Raw genomic sequence first — 14583 nt, forward strand, 5'->3', positions numbered from 1 at the left:
GGGAACCTACCCGAGCCAAGGACCTGCCCCCCCCCCAGCTCAGATCCCCGCAGCTGCTCCTAGGCCCCGCCCCGCCGCTGCACCAAGGAACCGGCCCTCTGCCTCGCTGCCTGCGGGAGGGTGTCCCCGCGCTGCCCCACACCCCCTGGACGGCTGCGGGGGAAGGGGGGAGCTGCCGCCCAACCCACGGTGCGCTGCGGGAGGGAGACCTAAGGCCAGTCCCGCTGGGCTGTGCTCCTAGCCAAGCTGCCCTGCGGAGCCGGGCAAAGCTGCAGCAGGGCGGAGAGGCGGCCTAGGCGTTATCATAATGCGAGCCGAGCAAGAGAGGGCTCTGCCCCTCCAGCCAGAGCTGCGACTGCAGCCCCCCACCCGGCGGAGCATTGGCTAAGCCCAGCTAGGCCCAGCTCTGTGGCCGCCCCATCCACTCCAGGACCGCTGCGCCGCAGCAGCCTTTGGGACCTGCGCCGAGGACAGAGCCCAGCGCCCCTAGGCAGCAGCTAGCGGTGGGGTGGGGTTTTGTGCGTTGCAGGGCCCGGCGAAGAGAAGGGGGGATACCAGCGATTGGCTGCTGTTAACAGCAGGGAGAGGGGACAGGAATAGTCCAGCCCACACTGACCCAGCCTGCAGCATCCGGAACAGCAGAAGATTCCTGGGCCCCTGGCCCAGGCTCTCTCCAGCTGCCAAACCAAATGGGGAGGGGAAGGAGAAACTGGGTAGTAAAAGGGCAGAGCGGTTGTTGTGTCTGAAATCATCCATCCAGTCACAACCAGGCACAGCCTACAGCCAAGTGCCCCAATGCCAATTAAGGAGCAAGGCAGCAGCTCCACATGCTAGTGTCTCTACTAGGGCAACCAAGAAAAACACAAGAGGAACATATGGTGACAAGCTGTCACCCAAAATCCAGGCTAGAGGGAAAGAATCAAGGGTTGTAGCTCAAAGGTCTGCTGTGACAGGAAACGGCCACAGCATCATCCCCCTCACCCTGGCATTTCAACTTTTCTTGGACTCGTCATAGTTTTTTCCACCTGAGGAGTTAACCCTTCCAGTTGAAGCGCACTTCTAAAAGGAGTAAGATTTCTCAGTGAGCAGCCAAAAGGAAAATGAGGGAAAGCACCCATAGAATTCCCAAGAGAGGAAGGGGCTCTTATGCAGTGCTACAAACATCCCCTTCCACCCTAAATCTGTTTTAAGTCTCCCACATAGAGTTTACTGTTCTCAGTCAGTTCCTAGATTGATCTAGAATCCCCCTTATGTTTTGTTTGTTCCCTTCCCACCCTCAGCAGTTCACTTACTGAAATTAATGACAAGTACATTCAGACCAAATAAAAGCCTTTAGCCTGTGTAATTCACAGCTGCGGCCTGCTGCAGCTGGATTTGACAGAGGCTGATAACTAATTTTATTACCCATAATGCTCAGTACTCTTCACCTTCAAAGCACTTCAGAAACATGAACAAGTTAATCATCATAATTCAGGAGTGGTTTTAGTTATGCATGTTCAGACAGGGTAAACACCTCTTGGCATAAACCCATCCCTGGAGAGGTCAAACAAAAGTGTCTCCCCTCTCCCTTCCCACCATACAAAATGCAAATGTGTTAAGTACAGCATAAAGGATTCATGCGTTAGACACACACATTGCCAGTGTCCGATTACCTGCTGTGTTTCTAGGTCAGCTACTATACAGCAGCATAGACACCCATGATAGGCAGAGCAGGTAATGGTTAGGGCCTAACCAAATTCACAGCCATGAAAAACATGTCACAGGATGAATTCCATTGGGGAGAGACTAACATTTCTCAACTTGAGGGGCCTGATCCCAAAAAGAGTTGGGGAGGGTTGCAAGATTGTTTTAAGAGGGCCATGGTATTACCACCCTTTCTACTGCACTGCCTTCAGAGCCAAGCAGCCAGAAAAAAAATCAGTCATTAGCTGGGTGCCCAGCTATGAAGGTGCCCTGTCAGCAGCAAAGAACTAAGGGTAGCAACACCTTACTGTGCCACCCTTATTTTGCATTGCTGCTGGTAGAGGCTCTGCCTTCAGAGTTGGGCTCCCTGGCAGCAACCAGCACTCTGTTATGTAGCTTCAAAGGCAGAACCACAGAAGTAAGGGCAGCAGTACCACAACTTTTCAGGTTAGGATTCTTACAATTACAACACTGACATTTCAGATTTAAATGGCGGAAATTATGACATTTACAATTTTTAAAATCCTATGACCATGAAATTGACCAAAATGGACCATGAGTTTGGTTGCACCAAGTTACGATGCAAGAGACAAAAGTCATGTACGGTGCGGTACATGACAATTACATTTGGCTGTAATTAGTGTAATCTCAGGCTCAAGAAAAGCCTCCTGTGTGAACAGGAGCAGAGTGCTACAGTCCTGATGGAGGTGCCCTGGCAGAGAAACACATGGGACCAGGACTGGAAGAGGGGTAAAGGACCAACGCAGATCACTAGAGCAATACATATGGAGAACGCTTGGACAACATACATGAAACACGGATTCATGCCAGTGGTATCCACATCTCAGTTTTATTTACATGAATTTTGCCTTTTGCCTCCCCCACCTCCCCAGTACTTGACTGTGGCCTGGTGAGCAGTTTGGGACTGCAGAGAAGGAGTTTAAGCCTATCTGCATTTCCAGGGAAATTGCTGGAAATCAAATAATATCCTTACATTGTTAAACCCTGACACCTCCACACCACCTCCATGTCAGCCACAGCAACAACAGGACGTTCTCAGTAGGTAAAGTATGATGGGAAAGCTCACCTTCCTTTTGGGCAGCTGAGGGAAAGGTTTAAAAGATGTTTACTATTTGCTTTTTCAGCATTTTCATGCCCGTTTTCAGTACATTTCAGCCCCACTACTCTTAGATTGCTTATCAAAAACTGCTGCAACAAAGCCAGAGTGGTTGGTGCATACCTGCTCTGCAGTAATTGTTCCACATCTCTGATGCTGAAAACCACATTCATTGCAGTTCTTACACTTCTGCTTGCCAGCTCAGAACCAATGGGAATCTCTGCACCAGATTTCATAGGCAGAGGTCCTGCTTCTCTACGGTCTTGCATGTAGCAAAATTATTTGCACTTGTCTGGGTGCTTTGCTCTCATCTGCCAGTGTTGTACTTTACATCTGAGCAAAGGAGTGTAAAATTTGGATTTCCTAGTGTTTCACACCCACTTGGCACAGCTGTAATCAGGGACAAGATGAGGTGAGTGGAACAAGGGCCTCGAAGGTGCCTACACTGCAATTAAAAACCTGCAACTGGCCCAGGATAAAGAAGCTGTTTAATTGTAGCGTAGATGTTTAGGCTGAGACTGCAGCACAATCTCTGGGACCTTCCCATTTGGCTAAGTCTTAGAGTCTGAACGTCTACACAGCCCCAAAGCCAACTGCGGGTTTTTAATTGCAGTGTAGACAGATCCTACATGTATGTTGCCATCCACTCTCCTCCACCTCATGTGAAGACAGTTAAAAACCTAATTTCGCTTTCTTGTATTTCATGTTTCCTCCTATCTGCTAATGCTGCAAGGCATTTTGGGACAGTTCCTATGAAAAGCACTCCACCAAATAAACATCCTATTGTAAGAAACACAGCAATTGCAGCCAAAGCAAAATCTGCCCATCTTTGCCCTGAAATGAAGACACAACTTCTCCAGGTCTTTCCTCCAGCAAAAAGGCACCCTCCTCCCCTTCTGCTTAAATAAACTAATTTTTGGCACTGAATCCAAGTGCTCTCCCCTTGTGGATCTAGCAATAACATAACCAAATACAGCAGGTGCTCTCCCATCATCGATGCATCAGGGATTGCAGTCAGGAGAGGTTAAAAGTAGAAAGAAAGGTGGAAGACGTGCATGCCAGGCCAATCACTGGCGCAGGTTTTATTTGTACACCCAATGACAGGGTAAATGATTTGCCAGGGCTTGTAAGCGAGGCAGACAGTTCAGGAGATGTGAAGGTTCTCCCTCACTGTTTTGTTTTATGCCCTTGGGTCTTCCAAGAGCTTAACCTCCATGCAACGTCGAAATGAAAACCACATTATCCTGGTTCTGGAGTTTGTAGTCCAGCTCTCCCTGCAGATACAGAAAGAAGGAGAAATTATTTGTTAGGCATTTCCAAATAGAAGTGTCAAAAGAAGAATGGCTCATAACATGCCTGAGCACTAGGGACTCCACGGGGAAAAGCAAGGTTTAGTCCTTAGCAAGGTGAGGTGGGGTAGACAGGAGGGAGAGCTCAGACATTCACTATTATGGGGATATGCCACTCTCAGAGCTGATGATTATATCAGCAGACTAGTTAGTGATTATTTATCATCTGCCTGTGAGGGCGGCCTGGGAGGGGAAGACATTACCTTGTTTAGCTAGGCCACATCTGCCCTGAAAGGATGAGCTGACCCAGCTACAATGCTCCAGGGCGTGAAAAATCCACACTCCTGAGCAACATAGTTAAGCCAACAGCTAGAAAGCAGTAAGTTGACGGAAAAATTCTTCGTTGCTTTAATGATAGATAGAAATAGTTCTAGAGTAGCAAAAACCCCAAGGGACAGATCTGCTTTGTTCTACCTCAGCATTTTCCTTTGGCTCACCTGGGCATGTTATCCAAAACATGCAGTCTTCACCTCCCACGGGCTCATCTTATTATAATCAATGCTTCTCAACTGCCCAAAGCTGTGAAGCCATGTTGTTCCACCACTAAGCAAGTGGTTATCTCAAGCATGGCTAAGAGATGGGGAAAAGAATCTGGAATAGCTTCCTGAAGAATGGCCACCAGTCAGAATGAACAACATAAAAAAGAAAAGAAAATGGAAGTAGTACAAACCATAAGTTCCCAGTCTGCATCATTGATGAGCACCAAAATTCCTGGTCGCCTGCAGAACAGAGAAGTTGTCAGGAAACAGGATTGCAAAAAGCTGCAGAGTTAGCACCACCAGCTGTTAAAAAGCAGATCACAGGCAGGACTTTCTGTAAAGCCGATGTGAAAAAGGAGTTAAAGCACAGAAGTAGAAATAGGTACAGGCAGTGCCCTTTTAGATCTAATAAAAGGGGAAACACGACTGATCCCAAAGCTCATTTGAATCAGAAGACACCATTCATGAGAAGGCTCTGAGATGACATTTCAATACAATATAGAAAAGCCAGGTAATTAAAGCCCATGCACTGAAATCGAGTGCAGAGGGGTCAATTCAGAGCTTAGAAAAGCAATTGTAGTGCTGCTGCCAAAGGTTGTAAACACCTAGGATCAACTCAGAGCTCCTGATTAGAGGGAAAGGAATTCCCCTTCAGTATCCTGCAATTGTCTCTACTGCTACCAGGGGACCTGGCACACGCTTCAGCTCACAGAGACCAGTGAAGAATGTTAAACACCCCAACCTCCTCACTGCAGGGGGAGCGGCCTACACAGCACATTGTGCTCCATTTCTTCTGGTCTTTTTCCACAAGATTGGCCCCGTTTTAAAAATAAAATAATTTCCCAGCAGATCTATTTGTTGGTGCTTCTCAGAGTGACTGCACAGTGCACCACAGACACATCGCAGGAACCGAGGGACCGTCTACTTGCTAAAAGCTCAACCCTGCTATCTTTATGCAATGCCAGTACCCCAGGTGACAGGGAAGGGAAGGAAGCCATGAGTGGTCCTTCTTCAGACTTGGGACTTCATGCAGTGGGTTGTGAGGAGACATTTTGTGGAACTGGCCTGGGTTTAGTTTAGGTTCAGAAGGAGCTGGTGTTCTGATAGTCAGACCTGGCAGAATAGACACATTGCTTCCCAATCTGGGTAATTCTCTAGAATATTAACCCATCCTCCCACCACTACAGTACTGCTTTGCACTTGCACTAGTCTCAGAGGAAATCAATGCACCCTTTACAAAGAAACCTCCCATTCTTCCCATGGGGTAGTATTTAGCCCCATTTTACAGATGGGAATAGTGAAGCACAGAGGATAGAGGTGTGAATGGTTAACCAGTAAGCATCACCCTTAATGGGTAATGCTTATTGGTTATAGTTTACTGGCGGGAACTGCAGCAACCCTCCCCCCCCTTCCGCCGCGGCAGGGGTTGCTCCAATCTGGCCAGCATCCCTATCCACCTCCCGTTTAGTCAGCTAACTGATTATCTTCAACGTTTAACTAACAGAATTTTATATCCCTATCAGAGAAGTTAAGTGATCTACCTTTGGTCACACTGCAGGAGACTAGTAGAACTGACTTTTTTCCCCTATTCCCATTCAAGAGTATCCTCTTCCGTGCCATTCCTTTTAGCATGTGTCTGATAGAACCTTCTTCCCACCACCAGCAGTAAGATATATGCACTGGAACTTGTGGACAGGGAAACATGAGCAAAGTCTTCACCATCTGTACTTACACTGTGTCCCCTTGAATAAATAATTCTGGTCTCTCTTTTAATAGATTCTGTTTGATCCACTTTAGCAGGTTTCTGATGTCCCCTGAAAGGAGAGAGGATGATAGTTTATCCTCTGCTGTTTCATAGGAATTCAAATACCAGGGCTCCAGCCCTCATGTCCCAGTTAGCAAAGTCATCAGGCTCCACTTGGGACAAGGATCTATGATGGGAACAGTTCACCAGTCTGATCACAAGATGTAGCCAGGATGTGGGGCCTTCAACGGACTAACAGACGGGATCCTCAAAACCCACAATCAGCATTCTCCGGGAAGGGGCATCTCCTTTGTTAGAAGTAATGCACACTCACAGCCCCATATACAGATTTGGCTGGATGCACATTTCCGACGACAGAAAATGCAAAAAAAACCCCTCCAGAGTTAAATGGAACAGGAATCCAACATTTAAAACGGCAAACTTTAAATCTTTACAATTAAAGCAATACAAGCATGAAGATGATGAGTTCAGTAGTCTCAATGAGGATTACACAAGAAGCTAAGTTTGAGGCTTCTAGCGTTGGTAGTCTGAAGTACATGGTCAAAAGTGTCTCCCTTTTTCTCTTTCCCTTTCCCCCACGAAATGGCAGCATAACTCAATGGCTGACTGATTTCACTTGATCCTCCTAGAAACATTTACCTTTGGGCTGACAGGCATGGATACTTGCACGCTCTGTAAGAATTTGTTTGAGAAATTTAAGAGGAAACAAATGAGTTAGCACTGGATCCTCTGTTTAACAGTCACTTTGACAGACACATACAGGATACAAACTTGACTGCATTTACAAATCTCCACTCATTTTGGATCTCATTTTTGGGTACCCCAACATGAGATTTGCATCCTGGAGTTGGCTTTCTGTTTGTTTTTGAAGTGCAGAACACCCAGTAGGGCAAGGGAACCCAGTGGGAGATGTGAGCATTCAGCACTTCTGAAAGTCAGGAACAGACACTTTTGAAGGTTTCAAGTATCAGAAGGGTAGCCGTGTTAGTCTGAACCTGCAAAAGCAATGAGGAATCCTGTGGCACCTTATAGACTAACAGATTTATTGGAGCATTAGCTTTTGTGGGCAAAGACCCACTTTGTCAGATGCATGTAGTGGAAATTCCAGAGGCAGGTATAAATATACAGGCATAAGAAAAGACTACCAATCAAGAGTAAGGGGGTTTGAAGGTTTATTACACACAGCCCTTGAGACATAGGCAAACCATATTAATGGATATATACACATGCATAAACAGACATGGTAGCAGTGGGCAATGGCTGTGGTAGTTCCACTCAAGCCATTTGTAATATCCTTTGGCATCAGACCTCTGCTCCCTTACCACATCTTCATGCACATGCTTTGTTTGATAGCTTCGTTATTAAAGCTCAGCCTTTATCTTTCTATTTCAGTAGGTGACAGGAAGGATTTGTCTTCCTGTAAAAGGAGGAGGAGACACTGCTAGCAGGTTTTTATAGTAACAATTCTACTTTGTGAGGCAAAAACAATTTCTTTAGTGATAGCATCAGTTAATTTCCTACTGTAGAGGTGAGAAGCATCAGAGGGAGAGAATCCATTACAGGGTTTGGAGAAGCCGACAAATTACAATGTGGAGTTCTCCTGCATTTGCTTCTATATTTCACTATTCCACAATCCACTTCATCATTCTGAATCTACAATCAGTTATTCTCCCAGGGCTCCTTTAAAGAACCTTTTGAAAGCCCCAAAAGAGCTTTATGGGTTTCAAAGGCACAAGGGAGTATTCCCAGTGCACAAATCCACCTATAAGATACTAGGGCTTGAACCCCCTCTAGCTGAATCAAAGGGAATAACGGGATGTATTTACAACACAGCAAGAGAGATGTGCAAACTGTTCTTAGTCACTGCAAATATTCCACAAACCTCTTTTACAAGCTGAGCGAAAAACTATTTTTGGTACAGCTGTCGCATGACTGATCCATGAAATAAATACCCTTGTAATGGGGGTGACACAGTCTTTGCACTGTGTCAGCACATTGTGCTGAGCTGTCAGGGAAGCTCCCAGGAATAAAGCTTTGTTTTTTTAGAGTAAATCTACACAAACGTAGGTGCTTTCTTTTACTTCTGGAACATCTGTGACTCTCCCCATATGAAGCGTGATCTGTCTTACACCTGTTTACAGCTGAAGCAATTACAGTTCGGGATTTTTTTCCTGGAAGAAGTGTGTCCTTTAGGATTTCTTCCATTTTCCTCTTTCACGCATCCTTTATGGCCTTGTGTTGCTGGGTTTCTCAAAAATACCTTGGTCTCATTGCTTTAGGCAGCTAGCAAGGATTGCCTAGAGAATGGTGCCAAGCCATGCTGCCTCCCAAAACTGGAGGGTGTGTGTCACGAATACACTATCTGTCTCGTGGTGGCAGATTGCACTGTACATTGGGTCAGCAACTAAGGGCAGAACAGGGATTGCTTTTTAATGAAATATAGTGTAGAGAAGTCTAGCAGCATGGAATATATTATTCTCCAAGGTGATCACTTCCCTGGAAACAGTGAGCAACAGACAGAAGGCACGAGGGGCTGGTCAGTCAGTCAACCACTAAAACATGAGCTAACTTACGTCAACTTTCCACTGAAAATTGCTGCTGCAACGTACAGCACACATAGCAAAAACAGGTTGGCTACATCTACACAGCAGGCTTTTTGCACAAGAACAGTTCTTGTGCAAAAACTTGCGGAGTGTCTACACTGCACGCATGTTCTTGGGCAAGTACATTTACAGTAAGGCGTTGAAACAGGGCTTCTTGCGCAAGAGTTATTCCTCTCCCCACAAGGAATAAGCCCTCTTGTGCAAGAGCTCTTGTGCAAAAGTGCCAGTATAGACGGAAACAGGGGTTTCTTGTGCAAAAACCCCTATGGCTTAAATGGCCATCAGAGTTTTCTTAAGTAAGAGAGTGTCCACATTGCTATGGATGCTCTTGCACAAAAGCACATGGCAGTGTGGACGTACTCCTGCGCAAAACAGTTTGTGCGCAAAAACCCTGCAGTGTAGACGGAACCCCGGGTGTAAGTTCCTATCTCACTATGAAAGGATAGCTACGGAGTGAGGATGAAAACCATGTCTAAAGGAGGAGGAAGAGTGCAAAAGGGAAAACCATCCTTTCCCCAGCAACATTATGAAAGTAGGGATGTAAAATTGCTGCAGCTCCACGTGAGGTTGCCAACTTCCAGCCTGCACAGGCTGGAAGCCGGCAGCCCTGTGGGGCTGAAGTAGCCTTCTGCCTGCAGGCTGCTCTTGGGTAATGGTTAACCGCTACCTGGTAAGCATCACCTGTTAAGGGTGACTATCAGTTATCCATGCACCTCATTATATGAACGGTCTTATACTTGTGAGCAATGCACTTTCATGAGGGCACAAAACAATGGAGGTGGGTGATAGAGGATTCTACTTTGATGGAGTAAACAGTCTCTTCCTTTGGGACCCGTCAGGACAGATAATTTAAAAGTTAGCACACTGTACCAGGACTGGCAATTCAATGCCATCTTAAAACTGAAAACTGGAAAAATAATTGAATAGGCATCCAGCAAGTACAGAATGAATCTTTTCGTACTTTGGATACATCCATTCAAAGCTGAGGAATAGGCTTGATTGACATCACAGCTGGTCTTTTGCTACAGAATGCTGCATGGCTAGAGGGACTGGTAATCTGCAACTCTGCACGTCTCCGATTGCTTTAATGCTTCAATCCTACAGCTCTGCATTATTATGGTTTTCGTACAATTCGTTTTTTACTTTTATTTACATAATGAAAACTGAAATACGAAGCATGACATGCTTCACTTCCTGGAGAAGATACCGAACAATGTATGCAGACATTCCAATGCTCCGAATTGGAATTATATATTACATCCACTGCAGTTGAACTTTATTTGTACAACCCTAAATTAATCTATGAATCCCTAAACCTAACCCTATCCCTTTCGGAACCACAATTTGATTATGGACCTAAACCTAAGTGCAATGTAGTGTACATTAGTCTTTTAAAAAAGAAAGTGTCTTAAAACTGTGACTAACTAGTTTTTCCCAGGGCAGTAAAAGCCAAGATCTTTTTGGTAAAAGCCATGCCATCCCTGCATTGTGAACAGAGGATAGCTGCCAGAAGATGCTTGCAATGGGGCATGGCTTGCTTATTTTGAGATTGTGTTGGAAAATTTCCTCCCCTTCCATAATAAATACAGTATTTTCAGCTTCAACTGTACTGGCAGTTACCGAGCCCCAAAAGCTGCATCCACACGTCTGAGACATGTTCATAGGAGAACTATACAATACAGAGAAATTAATGCACCCCCTGCTCTGAAGTGTCCTTAGCCTCTGTTTGCCAGAAGCTGGGAATGGACAACAAAGGATGTGACCTAGGGCAGGGGATGGGGTATGAGTGCAGGAGCAGGGGTGCAGAGGGCTTGGGTTGTGACCTGGGCTAGAGGTGCCAGGTGCTTACTAGCCAGCAGCCCAATGGGTCTCTCAGCCAGACTCCCTGCCTGCTGCACCCCAACATGCCGCTCAGAGAGGGCCGCTGCAGGGGACATGTATATCTCTGCGCACTGCGTCCTCCCTTGGGGGGAGGTGGGGCTCCGCGAGCTGACTGCACTGCAAGCATGGCCCAGGTTTCAGGCCAAATGGGAGCTGCAAGATTGTGCTGAGGGGAGTAGGGATGTTAAACTGAATAGGCGATTAACCTCATGGATTCTTATTGGTTACTCGACTATTATATAGTGCTCAGGGGTGGGGCTGGCAGCCAGTGTGCTCCTCACTCCCGGGGAGCCCCCTGCCATACTGCACTGCTGCCTCTATCAGAGGCAGCAGCGTGGGGTGCCAGGTAGGAGCTGGTCCGCAAGGGGAGCCAGTTTAAAAATCAGCTCCCTCATGGACTGGCTGCTTGTTGCCCCGCGCTGCTGCCCCTGATACAGAGGCAGCAGCATGGGGTGGCAGCAGCCCTGTCCAGGAAGGGGGACTGAGCTCCCGGACCTGGTGTGAGCCAGATCTGAGCTGGGTTGCCTGCCCGCCTGGCTCCTAATGAACTTTAAATGCAGAGTCACAGTGGGGGTAGGTCCTGGACCCAGCACAAGCCAGGATTGAACTGGGCCACTGGCCAGCCTGCTAAAAATTTTACTGGCGGGGGAAGAGGGGAATGCGTGTAGTCCATCAAATTAACCTATATAAGCTTTTGCTTATTGGTTAATCGACTACATTATTATACCTCTAGGGGGAATGCATGAAGTGGTGGGTTCAAGTCCCCCTTGCCCTCACGGGACAGGACAGCCAACACCCAGATTGCCGCAGTGGAAGGCGAGATAAGGGCACAAAGAGAAGCACATGGCCCCTGCAGCCAGCAGCTTTGAGTGGCATGTGGGGGTGCGGGCAGGCAAAGAGGCTGTCCAAGGCACCCGCTGAGCCACAGGACGGTGGCAAGACAGACCTGGCTTATGGGCTGTATTTTGCCTGCCCCTGATTCAAAGAATGAAAAAGCCATGCACAGACAAAATACAAAAACTGAATCAGAGTACTTGGACTGTAAGGTCTTTTGGTCAGGGACCACTGGTTGTTCTGTGTTTGTACAGCACCTGGCACAATTGCCAAGCAGAAACCTCACTGCTGGGGTGCCAGTTTTATACTTTATCTGCACTGCTTACGAAAGCTGACCCACATCAGGATATTTAATATTTACAGAAGCGCAGTTTCTCAATGTATGCTGCCCTTTGGAGGGGACATCACATAGTTTGTGGAATGGCACCTCTGTGCTGCTCACTGAACATTATACAATAAATATGTTAAAAAGTAGGGAACTAGATGGCTCAGAGGATTGATAGGAGAATCTTGAGCTGTTTTCCTTTAGGACAGCAGTTCAAAGCCAGCTCAGTTCAAGAATGACCAATATTTGTTACCATCACGCAGCCTCAGTGAAATGTTGGTAGCTTCAGTCCAGTTCCCAAACACAGGCCATCAAGCCCACTCTAATTGTAAACAATGGGGCCAACTGGTGCTAACCTCAGCTGAGGTGCCAAGGACAATGAACTACCTTCAGACCCTCAGGTAATTCTCTGCAATTTGGGGTTGAAGCACAATGGTGGGGAGTCCTGTCTCTGTTCTATGGACAGAGAGGACTCAGTTTTCAGGGCTGCCGACACAGTGCCTTTCACCAGCACAATATTTCACAGGAACATTCTGAAGTTAATAGAAAAGCCAAGGAAACGAGTGCAAGTGTGAGTGCACCGAGTGTGCTGTGAGAGCTGAAAGCCACAGGACTGCTGCATGTGCCCATTCAGCCCAACAGGAATGGACAACTCCCCAAAATGGAGAGTACTTTCAGTGAAACAAAGCCACTGGCTTGTCACACAAGTGGACTCGCTGCATGAGCAAGTACCCAAAACCCAGGATCATTTTCAACCCCCTCAAGCTGCATTATAAATATCCCTAATGTGGTCCAAAGATCTGCATAGTCTCCAGCTTGCTCCTCTTTCAAATCTACCAAAGTCTGATATGTCAGATCTAACTTTTCTTTCAGAAACAATCAGCTGGGAATCCTCTTAGAGAAAGTGATCTGGGACGTCAGAGTGCTGCCTTGGTACAAATGCCTGGGCTCATTTGCACCCTCAAGATCATAGATCTCTCTCAACTCAATAAAACCTCCTACGCCTGAGGGATTCGTCAGCAATAGCTCAGCAGAGAGTGCACTCACTGTAAGCAGAGAGAACACAGTCATGGGAGACAGGTGCCTGGAATAAGAAACACCGGTCCAGCTTTTCACTGCCAAATCTCACCAGCCAGGTAAACATGCAGAAACCCAAATGTTGCCCTGAAACACACATTTGCTGATATTGCGCTAACATAATAGCAATGCATGGGAAAACACAGCCCTTCCACTAACAAAGAAGCTGTACTAACACACAGAGGGCTGTGTGTCACTGGCAGATTTACACACAAATACAACACACACACACACACACACACACACACCCACCATACATTAACAAGTAGATGAATTCCCCAACCCTCCCACTTGAGCTTTCAGAGGGTGTATTTCCAGTAATAGCTTTGTCTTGGGTACAGAACAGGGGTATTCTTAAGAGCTAGGCACTGGAAAGTTCTTTTCTGGTTTGTAATAAATAAAATATAGGCAGCCCTGCTCACTAATAGGTCAGTGTTGCAACAGCACAGCCAGTTTTCTCAGGCTGCCTTACGGACACCTCTCTATGGGGGTCCCATTTTTCTGACCCAGAATAAGATCGTTTATCATACTGACCACGGCAGAGCTTCAATTTGTTGAGGTCACTAACTCTGGCCAAGCTCAATTCCGCCCATAATCTCAGCTACTGGCTTGTAACCATGACAAAGTCCCCTCCGCACGCCTCTTCTATCACTACTCCCTCTGCCCTCATGAGAAGAGAATTTGTAATCCTTTGCCAGGTTAGGAGGTTTACTTTTCAAAAACAGAAAGCCAGACTCTTGTCGAGTGCAGGAGTCAGGGCAGGGCCTTCAGGATGTGGGGGGGAGGAGGGAAGAAGGGGGAGGCGCAGAGGCTAGTGCCATGGGGGAGGGGGGCGGTGTGAGACTTAGGATAAGGGTTGAGGAGGGGCTCAGGGCAGGGGGCTGAGGATGTGGAGGAGTGAGAGAGGGGTGGGGGGGTAAGGAGGAGCTCAGGATGAGGGGAGACCCATCTGACAGAGCACTCTTTCCCTTCCCAACTGGCAAGGGCCTTCTGTCTCCCCCCAGCTTCCTGGGGTCTCCCCACTCACTGGCACTGCAACCGGGGGCAGGGGGCTACTTACCTGGTCTGGAGGCAGGCAAGATGGCAAATCTCAGCCCTGCTGGGCATTCTCTTGGTGGTGCAGCTGCCCCCAGTGGCCACTTTGCAGAATGCTCTCCCCTGTACACACTGCCCCCAAGGCCACTCTCAGTATCCCACCCCTCCCTTTCCATGTTCTGGAGCGCAGTCCCATTTTCCTGGCACAATCAAACCCTTTCCTTGCTTTAAGTTTGGATAAGAGGAAGCTGCATACCAAATTTAATATCCTAGCTCCCTTTAGGAGGAGTTTTTGAACAAATACAGAAAAGTACACAACATCTCCAAAAATACATCATTCAGCCAGGTGAGCACCTTGTCCATTCTACTGAATTCTAATCAGCACAAGGGCCACATGTCATGAAAGGACCCACTGTAAAAGTGGACACAAGCCTA

General features: G+C 47.1%; 1 protein-coding gene across 1 annotated transcript in view; it reads right to left on the bottom strand.

Moving 5' to 3' along the window:
* Positions 1-2514: 2514 nt before the first annotated feature.
* The window catches only part of URM1 (ubiquitin related modifier 1), a 32694-nt gene continuing 20625 nt past the window's right edge, over positions 2515-14583 (bottom strand). The window contains exons 3-5 of the mRNA XM_006119011.4: positions 6361-6442; positions 4820-4868; positions 2515-4074 (exon numbers count right to left, since the gene is read on the bottom strand). Coding sequence (XP_006119073.1) covers positions 4006-4074; positions 4820-4868; positions 6361-6442 — 200 coding nt within the window. The 3' untranslated portion in view covers positions 2515-4005. The remainder of the gene's footprint in view (positions 4075-4819; positions 4869-6360; positions 6443-14583) is intronic.

Source organism: Pelodiscus sinensis, chromosome 22 (genome assembly GCF_049634645.1).
Source record: "Pelodiscus sinensis isolate JC-2024 chromosome 22, ASM4963464v1, whole genome shotgun sequence".
Taxonomy (NCBI): Eukaryota; Metazoa; Chordata; order Testudines; family Trionychidae; genus Pelodiscus; species Pelodiscus sinensis.